The sequence below is a fragment of the Diceros bicornis genome, chromosome 12 (genome assembly GCF_020826845.1).
Source record: "Diceros bicornis minor isolate mBicDic1 chromosome 12, mDicBic1.mat.cur, whole genome shotgun sequence".
NCBI classification, from domain to species: domain Eukaryota; kingdom Metazoa; phylum Chordata; class Mammalia; order Perissodactyla; family Rhinocerotidae; genus Diceros; species Diceros bicornis.
The window spans coordinates 31196241-31220714 of record NC_080751.1 but is presented as its reverse complement, the minus strand read 5'-3'; the positions used below and the strand labels follow the sequence as shown (position 1 = coordinate 31220714).

Here is a 24474-nt window from a genome sequence, read left to right as displayed (position 1 = left end):
GCCTTCAGCTAACATCCGTGCTCAATCCTCTTTTTGCTGAGGAAGACCGGCCCTGAGCTAACATCTATTGCCAATCCTCCTTTTTTCTCCCCAAAGCCCCAGTAGATAGGCGTATGTCATAGTTGCACATCCTTTTAGTTGCTGTATATGGGACACTGCCACGGCATGGCCGGACAAGCAGTGTGTCTGTGTGCGCCCAGGATCCGAACCCGGGCCACCAGTAGCAGAGCGTGCGCACTTAACCGCTAAGCCACAGCGCCGGCCCCCAGTTTGTGTTTCTGGCACTTCTTTTTACCTCAGCACTTGGCATTTTGGACCAGATAATTCTTTGTTGTGGGGGCTGTCCTGTGCATCATAGGATCCCTGGCCTCTACCCACCAGATGCCAATAGCATACCACCTCACCCTCATTACCACAACCAAAAGTATATCCAGAGATTGCCAAATGACCCCTGGAGGGGAAACCATCTCCCCTAGATTGAGAAACACTGATTTGTGTGAAGTGGTGTTAATGACCACGCCTACAAAAGAGGCTACTGCATAGTTGTTTCATACACGGGAAATTTAAAGGCTGAGCTTTAAGTTGCCAATTCAAAAATTAATCCTCAGTCCTTGGGTGGTTTGGCTGGGATGTTTGCTGTCTGCAGTACAAGGGAACACACTATTGCTCAATGTTGAGCATGAACTTGTAGGAATTGAAACTCTAATGTTTGCTCATGAGTACTGTTGACACTAAAAAATAGGGTTTCAAGCAGTATTTGATTGGTACCATGTTTTGCCCGTGGAACTCAATTCAGGGAGGACTGCTTCTCTTGATACTACTCTTAATTAAAACGTGCACTTGAAGTTTTTTAAACTCTGATTATTACATTCAGTGATAACACCAATTATTAACAATTCCCTTTTACCATATGGTTAAGGCATCCTTAAGGTTTCCAATTTCTGTAGCATTTTGAGTTATGCATTAACACTTGAACTACTTGGGTACTTTTTGACCAGTAGTGGTGAATTCTTACCTTCAGTAAAGCAAAACTAGTTGCTCTTTAATCAAGACATTTAATTATTTACATTTTTAATATAATTTTAAAATCCTGGATCCCAAGAAGTCTTGGCTAGAACTTCCTTTTCTTCATAACAAATAATTGCATCTCCCACTTTAAATTCTATCTTTTCTTCATCCAAACTGAGACCACAATCCATTCCAGTTTTGATGACTGAAATGTCATCTTTATGGTGTTTCAGTGAGGTTAATGAGCCTTAAAAAAAAATAAAAGAAACTTAAGGTTCATATATTCAACAAATAAATACCTACTAAGTGCTATGTATCTGGTATTAAAATTACACTGAAATTTTTATAAATTCTACAGTCCTGTCATGTTAAATGATGAGACTAAATACCAGGGAAATGAAAGATAAATGAAGTTTGCTGTAAACAGGATTTGATTTGCAGCAAAAAATACTAAATCTCACATTTCAAAGGTAGAACACTGCAGAGGATGGTATTATACTCAGGACTTGAAGAATGAGATAAACCAAGGTAAAAGATATTGCAGGCAAAAGCTAAGTTAAGAAAGATGGAAATAAGTATAGTGATACAAAGTGTAGGGGACATGGCAGGAAAGGTAGTTTGGGGCCAATTGTTAGAAGTTTAGGAAATCAGACTGGGGGATTAACAATCCTGGAGGTATCATCAGGACTAGTAAGAGTCCTGAAGACCAGTTATGAGCCAGTAAGAAGGAATGGCCTGAACTAGGATTATGGGAGTGAAAGATGAATAGATTTCAGATAGTTACACAGAATCATCAGGTTTTGGTGACTGGATATGATATAGAAAAAGATTTTGATGTTGCTTACCCTTCCAAATAACATGTCCGTTACGGATTAATTTAAATTTTTTTTGTTTTTCTAACTGTCCCTTTTGGACTCTGCAGCCAGCCACAGGAACTTTTTTCTTCCCTTCTGCTACAGAGAAGGTGGCTAGTATAGAAGCCTCACCTTTAGGAAGAAGAGAACATTAAGTGTACAGAAAACAGATTCTGAGAAATACATAATTTCTGACATTCAAGAATTAAAGGTGTGAGAAAAATACAAACTCATGCATAGAAAGAAGTCCTGGTTTTGACTCCACCAACTCTATTTTCCTGACCAATATTAGAAATAAAAATGTATGAAAATCCTTGGGTATTCTTGGAAAAAAATGATAAAAATACACATGCTTACCAAAAGAATGAACAAAAGAAAAATGGAACTCACTTTTTTGGCTGAATAAAATGCACTAGAAGATGATAATAGTCGATGATAAGATTAGTACAATTCCTGTCTGCTCCATGAAAACCTAGTTTTCAGCTGTCCTTCAATATATTTTCTAGAATAGATCATCTGTTGTTACCTGATTTATTTTTAATCTCAACACCAGTGATTTATATCCACTTAGGAGTACTAATTCTGTAACTCAGCTTCATTTTTTCACTGACTGAAAATTAAAACAAAATTCAATAATGACATGGTATCACACACTATAATGTACCAGTTTTTTAGGGTTAGAATCATTTGAGTGGGGCTTGCTTACTCCCAGAAATTCTCATATGACTCAGTTTTCCAAATTGCTCTTAGCACAGAACATACAAATCTCTGTATAATCATGTTTAGCGGTTCAGAAAAGACTAAAACAAATCCATATTGTGGACCAAAAATGCAAATACTGAATCTCATCATGAGGAAACATCAGACACACCCAAATTAAAGTACATTCTACAAAATCATTGGCCTAAACACTTCAAAAACGTCACGGTCAAAAGAAGACTGAAGAACAAAATGTAATCCATGATCCTGGACTGGGGGAAAAATATATACCTATAAAGTACATTATTGGAACAATGGACAAAATTTGACTATAAACTGTGGCTTAGATAATAGTATTAATGTTAAATTTCCTGAGTTTGATATTTGTTCCGTAGTTTTATAAAAACATCCTTGTGCTTCGGAAATGCAAGTATTTAGTGGCAAAATGGACACAATATCTCAAATTTACTCTCAAATGGTCCAGGAAAAAAAAAAAGGTGTGTGTGTGTGTATGGAGTGGGGAGGAATAAAGCAAATGGGGCAAAATGTAAACAATTCGTGAATTGGGTAAAGGGTATATGGGAGACAGTACCTTATTCTTTCTTGTAATTTTTCTAGAAATTTAAAACTATCACCAAAATAAAAAGTTAACAGAAAAATCTATGTGGCAAGGAAAAAGAACAGATAAAATGATTCAGTCCATCTTACATAAATTTACCCTTTAATCTGGCCAAAGGATATGCTAGAAAGAATATTTTAAAATTTTTAATATTTAAATGTAAATTTTCTTCTCATGGTGGATTTCTCTGCTGCTTCCATAACACTTGTTAATAACCTTTATGCCTCGTATCCCAGTCTAATTTGTACTACAATTAGTTGTTCAAGTCTAAACTTGAGGGCAAGTTTTTATTGCCTTATTTGCCTTTGTATCCTCAGGGCCTAAGCACCATGTGTTGCAGAGGGCAGGTATTTTTTTTTTTTTTTTTTTTTTTTGGTGAGGAAGAGCAGCCCTGAGCTAACATCTGTGTTAATCCTCTTCTCTTTGCTGAGGAAGACTGGCTCTGAGCTAACATCTATTGCCAATCCTCCTCCTTTGTTTTTTTCCCCCAAAGCCCCAGTAGATAGCTGTACGTCATAGTTGCACATCCTTCTAGTTGCTCTATGTGGGACGTGCCTCAGCATGGCCGGAGAAGCTGTGCGTCAGCACGTGCCTGGGATCCGAACCCGGGCCGCCAGTAGCGGAGCGTGCACACTTAACCGCTAAGCCACGGGGTCGGCCCCAAGGGCAGGCATTTATAATATGAAGTTACACTGAGTTCTTATCTATTATAGTCATTTTTTCTAGAACAGGGGGTATGTACTGGAACAGTGAATGTATTTGAGTAATGAAATACATTTCCCCTAAACTTTGTTTTCAAGTGTTATTTACAGCATCTAAGATATGAATGTTTAAAAGTAACATTCAGTGAATACTCACCAATTGGGTGCTCTTTGACAGTGCAGGGCAATCTGCTGCTCAGTTCCTCCTGCAAATCTTCAATAAGACGGTAAATGATTTTGTGAAGTTTAATTTTTACTCCTTTTTTTGCAGCTGACTGCTGGATAACATTGCCTGCATTCACATTGAAGCCATATATAACACCTGGCAAGCAGAAATACAATCAATAAAGTAGCTCAAATACTGCATTTAACAGTTTGTCTTTCAAGCAGAAACTTAAATCTAAATTGTTTTATTTCCTTCTATGTAAATTTCAAGCACGTAGGGGAGATGAGAAATTCTATAATTTTTTCATGAAAACTAGTAAATTTTCAAATTAATAGAATTTATTTCTTAATAGAATTTATAAAATCCTATTATGGCTTGTTTAACAAGGAAAATTTATGATTTTTTTTTTTTTTGCTGAGGAAGATCTGCCCTGAGCTAACATCTACAGCCAATCTTCCTCTTTTTGTATGTGAGCCACCACCAGAGCATGGCCACTGACAAGTGGTATAGGTCCCCACTCAGGAAGCAAACCTGGGCCACCGAAGTGCAGTGTGCCAAACTTAACCACTAGGCCATGGGGGCTGGCCCTCTTTATGATTTTTAAATTCATTCATTTAAGAAACATTATTTTAAGTGCCCACAATGTACAAGGCAATATGCTAAACAAAGCTTTGAGTTTTATACCACAGAAATAAGAAAACAAAAAATGATTAGGGCTGAAATATTATTACATTATTTTAATAACAATTCTATTATTAAATTATAATCTTATTGCCTGCAGCTTTTGTGGTTTACTCTTGGGTATTCAGTTGGCCAAAAGATGCTCAAAAATAGTTACTTAACTGGTAAAGTTCAAGATATGAAAGAAGTTTCATGGAGCTGACCATTTTACCCAAGAACAAATAACGTATTTAACTGCAAACACCTTGGCAGTGAAAAAGCAAAAGCAAAACACTCTTGCCTTAAAGAAGTGAAAAAAATTAATGCAAACAGCCTAATTAAGAGAAAAACATGTTGGGAAACAAAGCAAGCCTCAATAAATTTAAGAAGATTGAAATCATAACAAGCATCTTTTCAGACCATAAGGCTATAAAACTGGAAATGAACCAGGAAAAAAAAACTGGGAAAGTGACAAAAATGTGGAGATTAAACAACATGCTACTGAACAACCAATGGATCATTGATGAAATTAAAGGAGAAATCAAAAACTATCTGGAAACAAACGAAAATGATAACATGCCATATCAAACCATATGGGATGCAGCAAAAGCGGTCCTGAGAGGGAAACTCATAGCGATACAAGCCCACCTTAACAAACAAGAAAAAGCCCTACTAGGCAACCTTAAATTACACCTAACAGAACTAGAAAAAGAAGAACAAACAAAGCCCAAAGCCAGCAGAAGGAGAGAAATAATAAAAATCAGAGCAGAAATAAATGATATTGAGACCAAAAAAACAGTAGAAAGGATTAATGAAACAAAGAGTTGGTTCTTCGAGAAGATAAACAAAATAGACAAACCCTTAGCCAGGCTAACTAAGAAAAAAAGAGAAAAGGCTCAAGTAAATAAAATTAGAAATGAAAGAGGAGAAATTACAACGGATACCATGGAAATACAGAGGATTATAAGAGAATACTATGAGAAATTATATGCCAAAAAATTGGACAATCTAGAAGAAATGGATAAATTCTTAGACTTATACAACCTCCCAAAATTGAACCAAGAAGAAATGCAGAATCTGAATAGACCAATCACAAGTAAAGAGATTGAAATAGTAATCAAAAACCTCCCAAAAAATAAAAGTCCAGGACCAGATGGCTTCTCCAGTGAATTTTACCAACCATTCAAAGAAGATTAAAACCCATCCTCCTCAAACTATTCCAAAAAATAGAGGAAGATGGAACACTTCCTGAATCATTCTATGAGGCCAACATCACCCTGATACCAAAACCAGACAAAGACAATACAAAGAAAGAAAATTACAGGCCAATATCGCTGATGAACATTGATGCAAAAATCCTCAACAAAATATTGGCAAACCGAATACAACAATATATTAAAAAGATCATACATCATGATCAAGTGGGATTTATACCAGAGACGCAGGGATGGTTCAACATCCGCAAATCAATCAATGTGATACATCACATCAACAAAACAAAGAATAAAAACCACATGATCGTCTCAATAGACGCAGAGAAGGCATTTGACAAGATACAACACCAATTTATGATAAAAACTCTCAATAAAATGGGAATAGAAGGAAAGTACCTCAACATAATAAAGGCCATATATAACAAACCCACAGCTAACATCATACTCAACGGGGAAAGACTGAAAGCCATTCCTCTGAGAACAGGAACGAGGCAGGGCTGCCCACTCTCACCACTCCTGTTCAACATAGTATGGAGGTTTTGGCCAGAGCAATTAGGCAAGAAAAAGGAATAAAAGGAATCCAAATAGGTAACGAAGAAGTGAAACTCTCACTATTTGCAGATGACATGATTGTATATATAGAAAACCCTAAAGAATCTGTTGGAAAACTGTTAGAAACAATCAACAACTACAGCAAAGTTGCAGGGTACAAAATCAATCTACAAAAATCAGTTGCATTTCTATATGCTAATAATGAACTAACAGAAAGAGAGCTCAAAAAGATAATACCATTTACAATTGCATCAAAAAGAATAAAATACCTAGGAATAAATCTTACCAAGGAGGTGAAGGACCTATACAATGAGAACTACAAGACATTATTGAGGGAAATCCACAATGACATAAAGAAATGGAAAGATATCCCATGCACGTGGATTGGAAGAATAAACATAGTTAAAATGTCTATATTACCTAAAGCAATCTACAGATTCAATGCAATCCCAATCAGAATCCCAATGACATTCTTCACAGAAATAGAAAAAAGAATACTAAAATTTATATGGGGCAACAAAAGACCCCGAATAGCTAAAGAAATCCTAAAGAAAAAGAGAAAAACACAACCACCTTGAAAGCCTTATCATTAAGAAATCATTCAATATACTATCTACATTACGTAGTATAGTGCTAGGCCAGTCCGTACCTATAAGCTACTTTGAACTAACCAGTATTACTGAAAACACCTTTTCATTAGTAGAGGTAACACACAATTCCAATCAAGTCAGGTCATGAAGTACTTCCCTCCTAAATGATTCATCAGTCACTCAATAGTGTTGGTGCTTTGCTAGGTGTTAGACCTTGTTAAAGTGACAGTCATGAGTCCCCTTTTTGTGTATCATAAGTTTGACTAATAAACAGCGCCCCCGCCTTCCAGGCATTTAAAGCTAAATTTTGATCTAAGAAAGATATGATTTGTAGAATTATCAATGAACAAAAATAGGCAGCCAAAAGTAAAAGATGAAGGAAAGTACTAAATAGGCTGATTATAGTGATAGGAGCATTCAAAAGTCTAAATGAAAGACATAGAGAACCAATCTTAGGCTGGGTGGGGAACTAGGAGGAGAGAGGACACGGGGCAGTAATGGCACCTTCAAAAAAAAATCAAGAGACCCCACGGGGGCTTGAAATAGCTCCCTAAGGTTGCAGTATGACGACGACAAGTGGAGCTGTGGCTGCAATACTGCACGTCCCACTCCCCCTCAGTCGCTGGCTGGGACGCTACTGCAGTAGGAAGGGTGATGCTGATGGAGCCAAATGTCAGGGTGTGACTGGCCAAGCGACAAAAGACAGAAGCAAATGGTTCACAGTGTGTTCTAGGGAACACAAGTAAACAGACAGGAAGTGGAATCCTTACCATGAAATGTTTCAGCAAGGTTAACATCAGTTTCAGTAATATCACCCACACCAAAATGTACTAATTCTAGTTCACACTCATGTGAAGCATCATAGGTATCCATAATGTTCAAAATGGTCTCAACGGAACCATCGACATCACCTAAATGCAGCAAAATTTTAAAATTAGTGGTGTTAAGAGTTAGGCATTTAACAGACACAAAAATGACAATAATCTATTTAAAGCTATAATAGGAGTGGCATTTACCACTAAATCCACTTTTATTTAGGTGTAGCATTATAAATATCTACTTAACGTAATAAAGAATAATGAACCAAATGTATATTTACAATAAAATCAGCAAGAAAAATGTTTACTAAGAAAATCTCCCCCAGTGGGGGGGTGGGTGAAATGGCTGAAGGGGGTCAAAAAGTACAAACTTCCAGTTACGAAACAAATAAGTCCTGAGGATGTAACGTACAGCAAGATGACTATAGTTAATAATACTATATTCCATATTTGAAAGTTGCTAAGAGAATAGATCTTAAAAGTTCTCATCACAAGAAAAAAAAATTTGAACTATGTGTGGTGACCAATGTTAACTAGAGTTATTATGGTGATCATTTCAAATATATACAAAAATTGAATCATTATGTTGTACATGTGAAAATAACATAATGTTATAAGTCAATTATACCTCAATAAAAAAAGAAAAAACTCTCCCAAAATGCTGAAATAACTTTGGCTTAAATTTCACAGCCCAAATTAATTGTGAGAATGAAGACATAAATATATTCCAAAAATGAGTTATAAAATAAATCTTTAAAAAGTCACCTTTAATAATAATAGGAAGTATATGTGAATCTCTTTCTCTTTTCTCTTTTGGCTTTAAGGGTTGTTCTCTTTTCTCTTGGTACTTTATAAACGATCTCTCTTTCCAGTTCAAAGTGCCGTACTTCTCACGAGCTTTCCGATGTGCTTCTTGGTGTTCCCTTCGTTTTTCTTCTATCATTTTCAGATCCTCTTTATTTTTCTCCTGTTCTTGCTCATACTTCCTCCAGTCAACAACTTCACGTGCCCTTGGCTTTAAAGGGAAAAAAAAACAGGCATTATTTAACTAAATAGAAACCGGTAACTGCTGGGTTAAAAGCTTTGTGTTTTTCCTCCACTATGAAATTAGCTTAACTCATATATGAAACCACTAATTGTATAAGTTTCAAGAAACTTAGAAAACTTCAGGAGTCAGCCCTGTGGCATAGCAGTTAAGTGCGCACACTCTGCTGCTGGCGCCTGGGTTCGGATCCTGGGCGCGCACCGATGCACCGCTTGTCAGGCCATGCTGTGGCGGCATCCCATATAAAGTGGAGGAAGATGGGCACAGATGTTAGCCCAGGGCCAGTCTTCCTCAGCAGAAAAAGAGGAGGATTGGCATGGATGTTAGTTCAGGGCTGATCTTCCTCATACACACACAAAAAAAGAAAACTTTAATTTAGAGGTTTTGTGTATAATTAAAATTATTTGATTTAAAAATCTTATCTCAAATTTTAAAAAATTATATAGCCAAATTCTAAAATGGCCCCCTCATAGCCCCTTATACTCTAGAATTATTTGTTAATATACTTATTTGGTATAACATTATATAGATTGATATGTAAAATCATTATATCATATCTAATACATAGGAATTAAGCTTTGATATACCTCAGATTCTACTTCAAGAATTTCATCTCCTGCAGAAGGGAGGTCTCTCCAGCCTATAATTCCCACTGGCATGCTAGGAGAGGCCTCATTGATTATTTTTCCATTTTCATCAAACATTAAGCGTACTTTTGCCCAACTCTTTCCAGCAACCAGAATCGAGCCTTTTCTCAAAGTTCCTCTTTGAATTATAGCTGTTGTAACAGGACTAAAATGAAAATAAAAGTATATACTCTTAAAGCCATAATCAGGATGTAAGAGCACTTTCTTAAGTAGAGCAAAGACACTATGAGATTTAAATATGAGAGATTTAAGAGATTTAAATATAGATAATGAGATTTAAATATACATATGTACACACATTATATGAGATTTAAATATATATATTTACGAGATTATTTAAATATATATAACATGATATTTAAATATATATGAGATTTAAATGTATATAACATGTACACACAGGGTTAAGTTCACCACTTCTCATCTTCTCAAGCAGTTTTACATATTACAGAAACATTTCTTTACAACTGTCAAAAGGTGGAAGCAATCCAAATGTCCAACAGTGGAAGAACAGATAAAGAAAATGCACTATATACATAAAATGGAATATTATGCAATCTTAAAAAACAAGGAAATCCTGTCACATGCTACAACATTGATGAAACTCAAGGACATTACGCTAAGTGAAACAAGCCAGTCAAAAAGGACAAATACTGTATGATTCCACTCATATATAATACCTAAAGTAGTCAAAATCACTGAAACAGAAAATAGAAAGGTAGTTGCAAGGACTGAGGGGAGATGGGAGGTGAAATTAGTGTTTCACGGGTGTAGAGTTTCAATTTTGCAAAATAAAAAAGTTCTAGAGATCTGTTGCACAACAATGTGAATATACTTAATACTACTGAACTGTACACTTAAAAATGGTTAAGATGGTAGATTTAATGTTATGTGTCTTTTACCACAATAAAAAAAAATGTCTTGTAAGGTTATGGTAGTAGAGGGCGCAAAGAGCTCAGTGCTCTGACAGAATTCTGATCCCCTTTCTAGAACTAATTCATCAAGCAGTGAGAATACTGTTTTTGCTGATACGGAGGGAAATTAAAGAACACCATTTCAAAGACCTTCATATATATATATTATATTAATGGGTAAGGACATAAAGAATTTAGAAATCCTAAAATGCAACAATTGATATTTCATTCCAATTTATATTATTCTATGAGGCTGTACCAATTCAGTTAAGTTAGTGGGGAAAAAAATCAAACAAATTGAACTACTTAAGTCATCTAAATATGACTACTACATATATACAGGTGGTTGCTATGGTCTACTGATAATAACTGCATTTTTGTGTTCTGTATGCTAGTGCAATAAAATACTTTTCAAAGCAAAAGCTTTACATATTTTTCATGGACTAACAATAACATGCAACAAAAATAATACATTGTTATATAATCAAGTCACAAGAACCATGGAACAGAATGATTAAAAAGCAAGCATTTTAACAGTCCTACCCTCTTCCTTTGTCTGTGAAAGATTCTATTACTGTTCCTTCCACCGGACCATTGGGGTCTGCTTTCAATTCTAACATTTCTGCGAGAGCAATTGTTGCCTCTGCCAAAGCCATCAGATTATCACCCTTCAACAACAACAACAAAAATGGTTCTTAATATACATTAATAAATATTATCTGTAAATGTAAACACTAGGGTCAGAAAACCAAATAATCCTTGACAGTTACATTATACTTCTCCCTGTAAGCATTAAAAGCATGAATTACCCAATTAGAAGGAAGGAAGAGATAAGCAAGAAAACCTAACCCAGGGACAGATCTTGCAAGGAATAGTGGCTATTATTTTTTTTAAAGGATGGCCACTAGTGGTTCTTTGTTAATACCCTTTCATAAACATAAAAATGAGAAATGCTTCATTCATTCTCTCTCTCCTCCATCTGTCTCTATAATTGTGTTTTCTTCCTCTCACTTTCTTCACAATGCTACTTTACATTTGAAGTTCTATCCAACTGAATAAGCTTTCACATCTATTACTTCATTGGATCCACTCAATAATCCTATAAAATAAGTAAATCAAGCCTTACTTACTCTTGTTAAATAAATAAGGAGAAAAAGCACTGACTAGACCCAGGCTCTAAGCCATACTCTGTAACTACCCAGCTGTGCAACTTGAAAAATCACTTCACCTCCTTGGATCTCCTTTCCTCAAATGTAAAATGAAGGAGCTAGATTAGATGATTCTTTCACCTTTAATGACCTATGTTGACTATGCTTTCCAGGGCTCCAAGATCACACAGCTGATTAACTGGTGATGGAACCGGAACTGATGGGCAAGAGATTTTTCCCACATCAGCTAAGAGACTGATTACAGTCATTACAGAGTACAAAACAGAGACAACTGTAAAGAAAACTGACTAAATACTTTGCTTACCCATCCACTTATTCCTAGTATTTATTCCAATTTACAAAATGCTGCTCTGAAAAGGAGAGCGGGGGTTGCTTCTTTGCACGAAGTAGTCCTCTATCTCTACCTTGGAAAAAAAGGTCTCATCTTACTTCCCTGCCACTCTCTTCCAACTCCCTCCATTCCCCAGGAATCATCTCTCTGTCATGCCTCCAAATATGCCTAAAGAGCTTTACATGCGTCTACTCATCTGATGGTATCTGGGCAGAAAGGCAGCCACATCTTCAAACATTTTAATCTTGCCAGCTGGCTTTCAGAGTGCAGCAGCAATCGAGGTATAGTGGAAAGATAAGAAAGTAAGGGGGCATTTTATGAGTTTCAGAGAAAAAGATGCATGGTTTTACTATTAATGGAGGCATAATTTCTAAGCATCTTGGCTGTAACAAATTTAAGAAAAGTAAAGATAAAATAAGACTTAATTGGAAGAAGGTGGCCAAATACAGTACCATCCCTTCAGTGAACAATCAGGAAAAAAAAAGTCTGTATTATGCATAAACCATGGAATGATTAAAAAAACAGACAAAAAAGGAAATTGTTATTTAGAAGCAACCTGTGTAGGACAAGAGAATTGGAAAATGCTGTCAAGAAGCAGGTACTGAGCTTCCTTGTTGTTTTTCAACCAGAAAAGAATAATTGGCAATTGAAAAGAAAATGGAATTCATCATAAATAATATTATAAAACTTACAGCAATTTAATTCACAGAAACATTGAGTCAATCAATAACAAACTAAACCCAAATGTTTCATCTTTGTATTACTGAAATATTTTTTTAACTCTCTCTTAAATGGCCTAAGACCTATTCTATAGTTTTCCACTATAAAAGGCATGAAATACAAGCAGTTTTTATTACCAAATAGATTTCATTTCTCCTTAAAACAATCTTTTGCCTCCTATTACCCTATCCCCGACATCATTCACCATTTATTCTTCTCATTCTAAGTATCTCATAAATAAGAAAAGCATTAGGTTTAGACCTGATTCCCCACTGCTCAGCTATGTTACCCTGGATTGGTAACTGACCTTTCTGAGCCTAATTTCTATTCTGCCAAACCAGGATAGTGACACTAGCTTTGCCTAGTACCCAGCGAATTTTTAAACAACAACAGAAATTATATATGTCAAAATGTACTTTAGTTATAATGCACAATGTGCATTACAGACAGTGTAGCATTCCCATCTGAACACAGTTGTCTCTGAGGTGCCTACACTTACCGTAAGTGCAGAGACATGCACTGCTTGCACATCGCCTCCGTAATCCTCACACACCACATCATAAGCTAGCAGTTCTTTTTTCACTTTTTCGGGATCCACCTCAGCTTTGTCACATTTATTTATGGCAAGGACAATAGGAACTGAGAGAGAGTTAAGAAGAATGCAAATGATGACACCTTCAATTCCAGGTATTCACAATGAAAGACACCAATCTTTTCCGGCTTTTTCTTCACTCAGTGGATGTACTTATCTAATAAAAGACCTAAAAAGACCCACTTTAGACCCATCCTACTCTGCTCTCTCCACGTAAAGAAGGATTTCAGATGTGAGATTTCAAAACTGTAATTATGAGCAGATTATAAATTAAGAATAGACACCTAAGATGATAAACAAAACAAAACAAAACACCATAGTATTTTGGGTAGAGAAAGGCCTATCCTTAAATATGAAAGCATGATCAGCAACCACACTGGAGACAATCTCCAGAAAAAAAGTCAAGAGAAGATTCTAACTCAATTCTAATACCACTAGATCATTTGCCTCTTCTTTCCAGGAGCTATTAACTCATTGTTAAAACCCAACATCTCATCCTGCAACTAGGTATCATTACTGTAAACTTTCTTTTAGAATTTACAGCAACTCTTTATTCATACACCTAGCTCAGTGTAGATTCTCAACATCTACTTAATGAATGAACCAAATAATCTTCGAATCTACTTGTCATTACGAAACATACCCTCTCAATAGAGAAATCACACAAAATTCTAGGAGATAATTCTCTGGTTGGGTTTCACCAACTCTGCAATTTTCTCAGGCATCCAATGAACAGAAATTGAAAACAGATACAAAAAAGCTAGGCAATCTACAATCCACTAATATGAAAAAGTATATTCCATATCAATGAGCTGGAACTGAACAGGGACCAAAAGAACAGGTGTAGAAAGTATGATGTAAGGACTTTATCCTATCTCAACCAACTGCTTTGTTATGGAAACCCTGGCAAATTTATCACCCTCTTCTTTGTTTTACATTCCCTAGAATCATTAAGAACTTAGTCCATTCCACACAAACAGTTTTGAAGAATTTAAAAGGAAAGAGAGTAACACTGGAAGCTAGAAGACCAGATTCCAAATGCAGACATGTTGCAAATTAACTCTGTAATTGGGGGGAGTTCCTGCCATTCTCTGGGTCTTAGTTTCATGTTGTGAGATGAAAGAATTGGACTAGATCAGTAATTCTCAATCTTTATTTTTTCTTGCCAACAAACCTAGGAGAATATGATGCACTCCATCCGGTACATTTTCTTAAGACAAGAGTATTTTCTCAGTGGATGTAGGGCCATATCAGAATAAGAATGAATGTACAGAATGTGTGTGCACATGGTGTTTATTATTACAATTTTTTAATGGAGAAATAAGGGAGAAGATAGTCAACTGATTACCATAAGTTTCAGTTTTATACATTTGACCAAATAAGAACTTATTTAAAGTAGATGAGGGGAAAGTTTCTCTTTAGAGAAGAATTCCACATAATAAATGAACAAGGAACAACAGCATTAGAATATCACCACTTTGCAATTCCTAATGAATTTAGGTGATAGTCACATAGAGGTTTATCATTCTATGCTTACTTTTATATCTGCTTAAAATTTCCATGATAAAAAGTTTTTTAAAAAAGTCATTTCAGATTGTTTAATTCTCACACCATGTCAAATAAGTAAACAGGACAGGAAGGACTATACTTGTGGTCACAAGTCCCAAGTTGAATACTGCTACACTCTTCTTAGAGGTTACGTCTCTGAGGAAACAATTCAACTTGTCTTTGAGCCTTATCTGCAAAACAGGTATAATAACCCTGGGATTGCCAGATAAAACGAGCTACATGTAAATGACCCCAGAACAATGACTCTATGTAGTGGATCCTTTTAAAAAAAAAGCAACTTGCTTCCTCATACACATAAGGCAGCCACACAGTACCTTGAGCATCTTTGGCATGCTGAATAGATTCCACAGTTTGCTTCATCACTCCATCATCTGCAGCTACAACCAATATGACAATGTCAGTGACCTGAGCACCTCTGGCTCTCATTGCTGAGAAAGCAGCATGTCCTGGAGTATCGAGAAAGGTTATCTTTTCCCCAGAAGGCAGAGAGACTGTGGAAACAGAAATCCAAGAACACTAAGGACTCAAATATGTACTTCCTTAATATGAAGAAATATATGCAACATTACCAAACACAATCAATAACTCTTTAAAATAATTTTATTCTTTCCATTAATCTTCATCAGAATAATGCAGATCATCATGTCACAATGAAAAGTGGTAACACACCAGTGAGACTTGTGGGGTTTTCTTTTCATGTAATAATTTCAAATTAAAACTCTTCATATTTCTAGAATATAACTACTTTCATAAATGTACCAACTGATATGTATTCTGAAAAGAGAACAGACTGATATTTATATAGGCAGCCACCCCTACATTAGCAAACATCAGCTGCACAGCTGCCTTAACCAACAAAGGCAGTTTAGTATGTGGTTAGCAGCTCAGGCTTTGAGTCCAACAGCCTTGGATTTAAATCCCAGCTTTGCCAATTACTAGCTGTGTACCTTGAGCAAGTTACTTAACCTAAACAAACCTCAGCTTCCTTATCTGTAAGTAGGAATATTAATACCTACCTCATGATGTTGTGTGAAGATCAAAATGATAAAGCAAATACGGTATTCAGTAAATGGTAGCCATTGTTTAATTATTATTAGCAACATTATCACAACCGAGCTTTCAAAAATTTTGGCCTATTAAACCAAACTAAAAATGGGCTAGAATAAAAAAGGCAATATAATTTTCTTCTTATAGAATGTATAGGGCCCAGCCCGGTGGCACAAGCGGTTAAGTGCACGCGCTCCGCTGCGGTGGCCCGGGGTTCGTCGGTTCGGATCCCGGGCACGCACTGATGCACTGCTTGGCAAGCCGTGCTGTGGCGGCGTCCCATATAAAGTGGAGGAAGATGGGCACGGATGTTAGCCCAGGGCCAGTCTTCCTCAGCAGAAAAAGAGGAGGATTGGCAGATGTTAGCACAGGGCTGGTCTCCTCACAAAAAAAAAAAAAAAGAATGTACAAAATAACCTTATTAACCATCTGCTCTACATTTCATCAAACCAATGGCTTTAACCTTTAGCCTTTTCTTTTACTTTGAATTTGTATATTTCATACTTCAACACTTGGTTCAAGAAAATAATATGTGGGGTTCCCAAGCACACTATAAGGTAATTTGTGTTCATACCAAGAAAGGCACCAATGTGCTGAGTGATGCCTCCAGCTTCCATTGCTGCCACTTGAGTTTTTCGCAGTTTGTCAAGTAACGTCGTTTTCCCATGATCAACATGGCCCATTATAGTAACAACCGGGGACCTTGGGGTTAATAAAGCTGGATCTGCCTGGGGCCTACAATTAACAGCAAAGGAGTTTCGTTTCTTAAATATCAGAAACACTTCATAGCCAGTGATTGGTTTGCAGTTATCTCTGTAAACTACCATTAACAACAAAACCCAGTATTCAGCTTTGATTAGACATAACTATTTTCCTCTTCTATACATGCAATGATTTATGATAAAATATATGACTGCCCACCTACAACTGACAACTTCATAACATCAAGCAGAATTGAATCAAATTTTAAAATGCAGGATCAATACACATACTTGGCAAACTAAGAAAAATAACCCTTACGGTTTTATAATAACCTGAATATACTTTCTGATGCTTTAAGCACTTTAAAGAAAAGTTTAACATATAGTCACACATCATTTTAATTGCAAAAGAAATTTTAAGGCAAATCTTTCCATTAAAAAGTGTGAATAAAACTATGCAGTCTCCCTCCCCCAGTATATACAGTTAGGTTTTACCTTCTTACAGCATCTTTATTTTCTCTGACTTTGTCCTGTTTTAATTTGCTCCATTTTAACTTCAACCCTGCCTTCTTTATCACTTCTTTGATCCAGATTTCATCTAAATGTGAGTCTGCTTCTAGTGAATCTATGTCAATAGCAGTGTTCATTAAAGCTTCATATACATAATCTGGTTGGAATAAGATAAAACCTTTTAGGATCATAAATTAAATATTTAAAGAAAGTAACCTCTGTTAATAAGTGTCTATATAAACAGTACCTTCAATAAGAGGAATAACTATATAAACTATCTGCTTCTCTAATGTTAACAAATCACAAAGAAGCTGAAAAGAAAATAATCTTTAAAATAAGATTCATTTATAATTGACAGTTCTGCATATTCATAAATATTTAAATATTTACATACCTTATGAACCATCTGAATCATCAATAAAACATTAAATTGCATGTTGCATACATTTTTTGTTTGTTTGTTTTGTGAGGAAGATTAGCCCTGAGCTAACATCCATGCCAATCCTCCTCTTTTTGCTGAGGAAGACTGGCTCTGGGCTAACATCTGTGCCTATCTTCCTCCACTTTATATGGGATACCACCACAGCATGGCCTGACAAGCAGTGCCTCAGTGCACACCCAGCGTCTGAACCGGGGCTGCCAGCAGCGGAGCGCATGCACTTAAGCACTACGCCACAGGGCCAGCCCCTGCATATATTTAGTACTGAGTAGTTTATCATAGTCTAGTTCTTATAGTTACATATGTCATGCATATACAAATGTGTGTGTATGTACAGTCAGTTCTCATCATTCATGGTAGTTATGTTCTATAAACTCACTGGAAATACTGAATTGGCAAATACTGAACCATTGCTCCAAAGGGAAATCCAGGGTTAGGTTCCCTCAGCCTCTGGTCACAAAATATTCATCAGCCAATCAATACACACCTTGATTTATGTTTCTGTTTAAAGACATCTTATTTAATATATATTATTGATTCAGTAATATTGAACTTATAGCCAACAGCACTGTAACTAATGCCTGAACAAAGCTTATCCAACATATGTATTATCTCTGTAAGGCACATTAGAGCCTTCTTGCAGTTAGTAACACTAAACAGCACTTCAGCACTATGCTTAGGGGCCATTTTAAACAGCAAAATCACCAACAAAAAACTCAAAGATACAAAAAAGTGACACTAAATAAACCACAAAAAAGGACACTTGTTTACAGGATGAGAGCTGAAACAAGAAGGCAGATGTTGCCTTGTTCACCCTCAGCTGGGAATGTGAGCACCAGGCAACTCAAATTTTTAACCACTCTGCACATGTCTAGGAATGACTGCAAAAGCACTGTGAGTATTGATTTTGGGGCTACAGATACATTTTAGAGAGTAGGCGAATTTGCCAATACAGAATCCCGAAATAATGAGGATTGACTGTATGTACACACACACACACACACACACACACACACACACACACACACAGCATCTCAGAATACACGCACACAATTAGCTTATTTATGCATGTATCTATTTAGGATGTCCAAAAATTCTTGAAATATTGGAAAAACATTTACTTGTCATTCTTTTTTTTGTTTTATTTAATGTGCTTTGTTTTAATTTCAGTCATATTTCCCTGTGGATGATAAATAAATATATCTGTGATGATAATGAAATAAGTAAATTCCAGACTTTCAGTCACCCTATAAATTATATTTTGAGGGACAGATATGAAAGAAAGGTATCCTCAGGTAGGCAGAACATTACATTAAAAGAACATCCTATTCAGTAGTGTGCTGGTAAATGTTTACTCAGAGGGCTCTCAAAAAAAAAAAATCCCTGATTTATAGCATTTTCCAATTTCCATAGTGCAAATACTCCCACCATGGTTGATTTCAAGCTACCAACATGAAGTCACTGCACACAGAGCTAGAAAGAGAGGTGCAGTAGCACACTATCACATAGTATTTCCAACATATAGGTACAATAGGCACGAATAACCTCAAGAACATAGACAATAGTAACATGCAGTAAAATAATTAGGAAGTGAAGAGTTTTGATGAGTATTTATTATCTTCATTTATGATTTAATCTTTAAAAATGGTTGTGTTTAAAAACCAGCTCACATAACTCCTTATAATTTAGCAATCAGCTCACAAGCTGGTGCAAGCTAGCCTCAGTACAGCACAATCCCACTCCATAAAAATGCTAAGAAATCCTTTCCTACGTATCTCCCCACCACATCCTTTCCCAAGAAAACACATTTTAAGAATGATACACTGCAAGTTTTCTATATGGATATGCTCTTAGAGAACAATAAAACTCTTTCTAAACATAAAAACTATAATGAGTACAATTCTGTTTCTAATAATGCTAAAAATCCATAATAGTCCAGTAACTACAATTTTCTAATGTTACCCTAAACTTTTGAGAGGTTGCTTATACATAGGAATAATCTGTTTCCCTTTATATTAAATGCATATAGTACTGACATATTATTTTATCTTATCCAAGACTTAAATAAATATTTACATGTAGAAAAGTGCCCAAAACATTTCAACCAGAAATACTACATCAACTTATTTTAATTGACCCGGGGAGGAAAAAAAATGTACTCACACTGCTAATATAGTAGTTAAAAATATTTACCTATTAAAATTATGTTTAATTCAGAAGAGATGTGAATATAATATTTAAAAAGCTTCAAATAGATAACTTTTATTTAATCACAGCAAATCAGTTTTGGGTTTAGAGCACTAATCCATGGGATTCAAATTATATTTTAAATTAAAGTTAAATTTAATTTAATGAAAATTTAAATTATCTGGCTCACCTATGTCTTTTTCCATTGCTTTGGCCAGCTCCTCAACAGTTATTCCAATCCATACCTCTACCTCCTTTCTAGATTTTGTTGAAGATAACTGAGATTTCCGTGATCTTTCTTCCTATTAAAAATTCAGAATGCATAAAGAAGAAGGAAGAAAAAACTTCAAGTGACAATCAAGATTTATTCTGGAATATCTACCATAATCATGTCTCCTACTTCTACCAACTACCACTTCTATTAAGTAGTTAAACCTTAGACTAAAATTAAAAATTGTGCATCCTTTTTTTTTTTTTTGTGAGGAACATCAGCCCTGAGCTAACATCCATGCCAATCCTCCTCTTTTTGCTGAAGAAGACTGGCCCTGAGCTAACATCTATCGCCAATCCTCCTCCTTTTTTTTTTTTTTCCCTTTTTTCTCCCCAAAGCCCCTGTAGATAGTTGTATAATTGCACATCCTGCTAGTTGCTGTATGTGGGACGTGGCCTCAGTATGGCCTGACTAGCAGTGCGTCAGTGCGCGCCCAGGATCCGAACCCTGGCCGCCAGCAGCGGAGTGCACGCACTTAACCACTAAGCCACGGGGCCGCCCCTGTGCATCCTTAATTCAGGATTATACCCTGAATTATACACCTTTATACACTGATTTCCAAGTACTCAAATTCATTAGCATTCTGAACAACTAACTAGAATTTCCCATCCTCACAAGATCTATTGCCTAAAGTGTAGCATTAAAGAATAAAGATTCCATAAATGGCAAAATACTCAAAATGGATTTCTACTCATGGTTGTAGGCACATTCATCATAGACCAAATAATATAGTAACTGATAGAAATCTATAAGTACCTTCCTTGTTACTAGAAGCCTATATTGAGATAAAGCAGCCCCGATGAACACGTCTGTTTGCCAGGGCCGGGCATAGAGCTGAGCTGTCCACACTGGGTAAGCAGATGAAAATACATGTCTCCACTCGGCTAACGTTCTTCTTTGACCCAGGCCGTGCAGCTGCCTACAAAGAGCGTGAAATCGTAGCAAGTTCTCCAACTTCAGTATCTTCTGGTTCATGTTTCTCCTAGAAAAAAAAGTTTTAAAATAATAGTTTGGTTAATGTTGAAATGAAGTTAACAAACACTACTTGGATATCTACTACATCCAAAGCACAGTTCAGAGTTACAACAATGATTAAAACTGGGTTCCTGCCCTGAAAGAGTTCACAGTCTAGTCAGACAGATGGGATTCCATAACAAAAACTCTCTAGATATTAACTATCATTATTGTTAATGTTCCTACTATGATAGAACTGAAATACAATAACAGACTTATAAATGACTCTTTTTTCAGTCTTGAAACATCAACTAACCAAATTACAACTAGAGTGATTTTTCTAAAACGCAAATATTAACTCAACAGCTCTTTCTAAACACCCTCCAGTGGCCCCCCATTATCCCAGTTTAATGTTCAACTTCAATACATGCTACATAAGGTCTCATTATCTGTCCTCTGTTAACCTCTCACTTCATCTCTTACACTCTTATAGTCCCCTCACACCTACCTCCCAAGCTCTTGTTATACTGACCCACCTGTAATCTCTGATACTTTGTCATCTAATTTTTGAACTTTTGCATAGGCTCCCTCTACTTGGAATTGTCTTTCAACCCTCAACATTCTTCCCTCTTCCCACCCCACAAAGATGTTTTAGAGTGGAAGAAGGCACCCAATAAATATCTATTGAATAATGCCTTTTGAATATTATTCTTGGAAGGAAAGAATTTATTGAGAGAAAACTGCAACAGAACTCAACAGTATAGTTCAGAACTCAGTAGTATAGTTCTTTTCCTCCAAGTCTTCTATTCCCTCTGCTCTCAAGACTGCATTTCTATGGCTTTGCTTTCTAGTTTTTAAGGCAAGGAGCAACAAAAATAATGTAACAAGTACATGTTTTCATCTCAGCACACATTTTTCTGAGCACCATCTTCCAAGCATTGCGTTTGAGGCTGCTGATTCAAAGTTTAATAAGCCAGAGTCCCTTCCTTCAGAGTGCACTGTCTTTCAAGTGTTCCAACATAATGATTCTCAAGCACATCAAACACCTCAAGAATAGCACATTTAAAAAATCTTATTTAGGTAGGTGTCCCTGGACTAAGAAATAAGGAGCGCTCAGGAGGCAAAGGATTCCTTAGGGAATTTTTTTTTTTAATGAGTTTAAAACCAGATTTGACAAGGACACAGATTAATGGAGTGGAAAGAAGGGCCTTACATGAAGGTAGGTAATTGCCAGCTAGGTAACTGAGGCAGGAATTAGAAACACACACTGGGGGCAATAATCCAAATGTCAAAACTGGAACGAACCTTACTTGCTACTTTTCCAAGCCCTTCATTTTACAGGAAAGGAAACCGGAGTCCAGAGAGGTCAAAAAGACTTCTCCAATGTCATACCGCTAGTCAATGACAGTCAGGACTAGAACCCAGGATTCTGAGTGTCACTTCGGTGTTCTTTCGCCGCTAGGATATTCTTGTCACGGAATCTGAAAAAGGATGTTGGAAATGTGTAGCTGCGTTGGTGGAAACGCCTGAATGTAAGAGACGGAAGCTTTGGAACTTATCTGCAAGGTAAAGAGAAGCATTGTAGAACAATTACAGATCTGGGGTGGCTCGACTCCGAGCCCAGATACCCTTGGGCACGGGGGCGGCTGGGGCTGGGGACCCCCGCCGGGCGTACCCGGAGAGGAAGCGAGCCGGCCGCATCTGGCCGATACCGCTCTCGTCATGCCTAAGGTCGCGGCACGCAGGGAGTAAAGGCTTCGTGGAAAGGAAGGCTTCCGAATGCGCAGTGTTTCTGATTTGTGCCACTGACACTGGAAGCCAAACAATATGCGCAGCCCGGGACGACTCGGGGCGGGGACCCCACTCACGTAGCTCCTAATAAAGCCCGGGACGGCTGGATTCTGAAGCCGCGCGAGGATCACCTTCCGGACCCGAGAGAACTGTCGGTCGATCGGTCCATCCCCGAAATGGTTCCCGTCAGGCTTCCGGTGCCGCCGGAAGCGGTTCTTCCCGGAATTCAGAAGTCCCAATTCGGAGTGGCAGACGGGACTGGGGCGGTCTGAGGTGCGGGGAGGCGCTGGTTCCCCTTGTGGCTTTCTCCCGGGGTCCACGCGCGTCGGTAATCGCATCTGCAGGTCCCCTCCCCGTCTAGAAAATCGATTACTGCTACCCTGGGGCTGTGAGCGGCCTCGGTGCCTACACTCGAGGGAAAATTAAACGAGGAAATGTGGGAGAAATGTTATGTCCTTAAAAGACATATACCCAACAAGAAGGAAAAAATGCAAGGCAACGAGGCGATAGAAGCAGTTAGTATCGGTTGAGGGGCGCTTTCTCTTTCAAAAGTCGCCTCGTGTGGTAGCATTTGAAGTAATCAAGGCAAAGTGTGTTCCCATCTCAGCTCATTCCCAGTTGTGTAGACTTGGGGACGTTATGTTAACTCTCTCTGCCTCCGTTCTGCAATATGGCAATGATAGCAGCTGCTTCATAGAATGGCAGTAAGGTTTATAATAGCACTGGCTCGCAGTAAGGGTTTGCTCGTGTAATTCTTACAGCCTCCTCCCAGAGCATTTCCACGCCTTGATTGGACATTACATCTTTTGGCCCACTCCCTTGACCACAACCACCACCCCACTTCTCTAGTATAAGCATTGCTTTATCTCTGTCTTGAAGGTCTACCACTACCCTAGGCTAATGATATGGTATAGAAGAGTTTTTTACTCAAAAGCATACTTACCGTTATCTCCCTCCCATAGTCTGGCCCCCTAACTCCCTAGTACCTAGCACAAATGTGTGCAATCAGTGTTGCTGAATGATTGAATGGAAACCTCTGTCCTGGAAATCTTTTTAATGAACCTAACACCCACACACTTGAACACTATTGAAGTTCATTGCAAAAACTATCATTTTACTTACCATTCACCAACATCCACCGAAGTGCAATTTCTGCAAGAAATTGTTCTTGGCAAGCAGTTGAGAAACAAGCAGAAATTGGTTGGTAGAACATCAAAGTAGTGATCATATCTTTTTCCTCCAATATGAATGTGAAAATAACTGATATTTCTCTAATCATGAAGATACTACATGTTAATATAGAAAATTCAAGAAATACGCCAAAATATAGAAAGAAAGTGGCAAAAAAAAAAGGATGAACGCAATTAAAGGAACAGAGGAGCCAAACTGAAAGAGCTCCCAATGGCCACAGCTGGAAACATGTGAACAAAATAACATAGCATTGAATTATAACCCAAAGTATCAGATAAGTATATATGTGTCCATACTGATATAAATAAATGATTGAATAAATAAATAAATGGCAGAGAAGGGACAAATCTTCTTAAGAGGAATTCCATATAATATATGTGTATAACTTTCACTAGGAGGTAAAGCTTAATACCCCTCCCTTTAAGTGTGGGCTGGACTTAGTGACTTGCTTCCAAAGAACAGAGTCCGGAAAGGGAAATAGTAACTTAACGTGAAGAAACCTGGCAGACACCCCT

The 24474-nt window shown here is 37.1% G+C and overlaps 1 protein-coding gene across 2 annotated transcripts; it reads right to left on the bottom strand.

Moving 5' to 3' along the window:
- Window positions 1–1016: 1016 nt before the first annotated feature.
- On the bottom strand, window positions 1017–22937 carry MTIF2 (mitochondrial translational initiation factor 2). Of its 2 annotated transcripts, none has more exons than XM_058551220.1 (15): window positions 22846–22937; window positions 22288–22458; window positions 20780–21005; window positions 19943–20054; window positions 17112–17283; window positions 16490–16650; window positions 15183–15359; window positions 13207–13346; window positions 11031–11155; window positions 9514–9718; window positions 8647–8896; window positions 7834–7974; window positions 4039–4203; window positions 1854–1994; window positions 1017–1255 (listed from the first exon to the last, which is right to left on the bottom strand). In XM_058551220.1, exons 3-15 carry the CDS (start codon window positions 20996–20998, stop codon window positions 1083–1085), a joined length of 2181 nt encoding a protein of 726 aa, XP_058407203.1. In that variant the 5' UTR covers window positions 20999–21005; window positions 22288–22458; window positions 22846–22937; the 3' UTR covers window positions 1017–1082. The 2 variants fall into 2 exon arrangements, with proteins under 2 accessions (XP_058407203.1, XP_058407204.1); XM_058551221.1 differs by lacking the exon at window positions 22846–22937 and adding an exon at window positions 22653–22837.
- Between the last annotated feature and the right edge of the window lie 1537 nt (window positions 22938–24474).

Excerpts from the sequence above, each read along its gene's own strand:
- MTIF2 (XM_058551220.1), bottom strand. The coding sequence starts at position 20,998 with ATGAACCAGAAGATACTGAAGTTGGAGAACTTGCTACGATTTCACGCT. Across the intron at positions 1,995-4,038 it reads TGTCAAAGAGCACCCAATTG|GTGAGGCTTCTATACTAGCC; the intron begins GTGAGTATTCAC and ends TTCTTCCTAAAG. Across the intron at positions 1,256-1,853 it reads CGGACATGTTATTTGGAAGG|GCTCATTAACCTCACTGAAA; the intron begins GTAAGCAACATC and ends TTTTTTTTTAAG.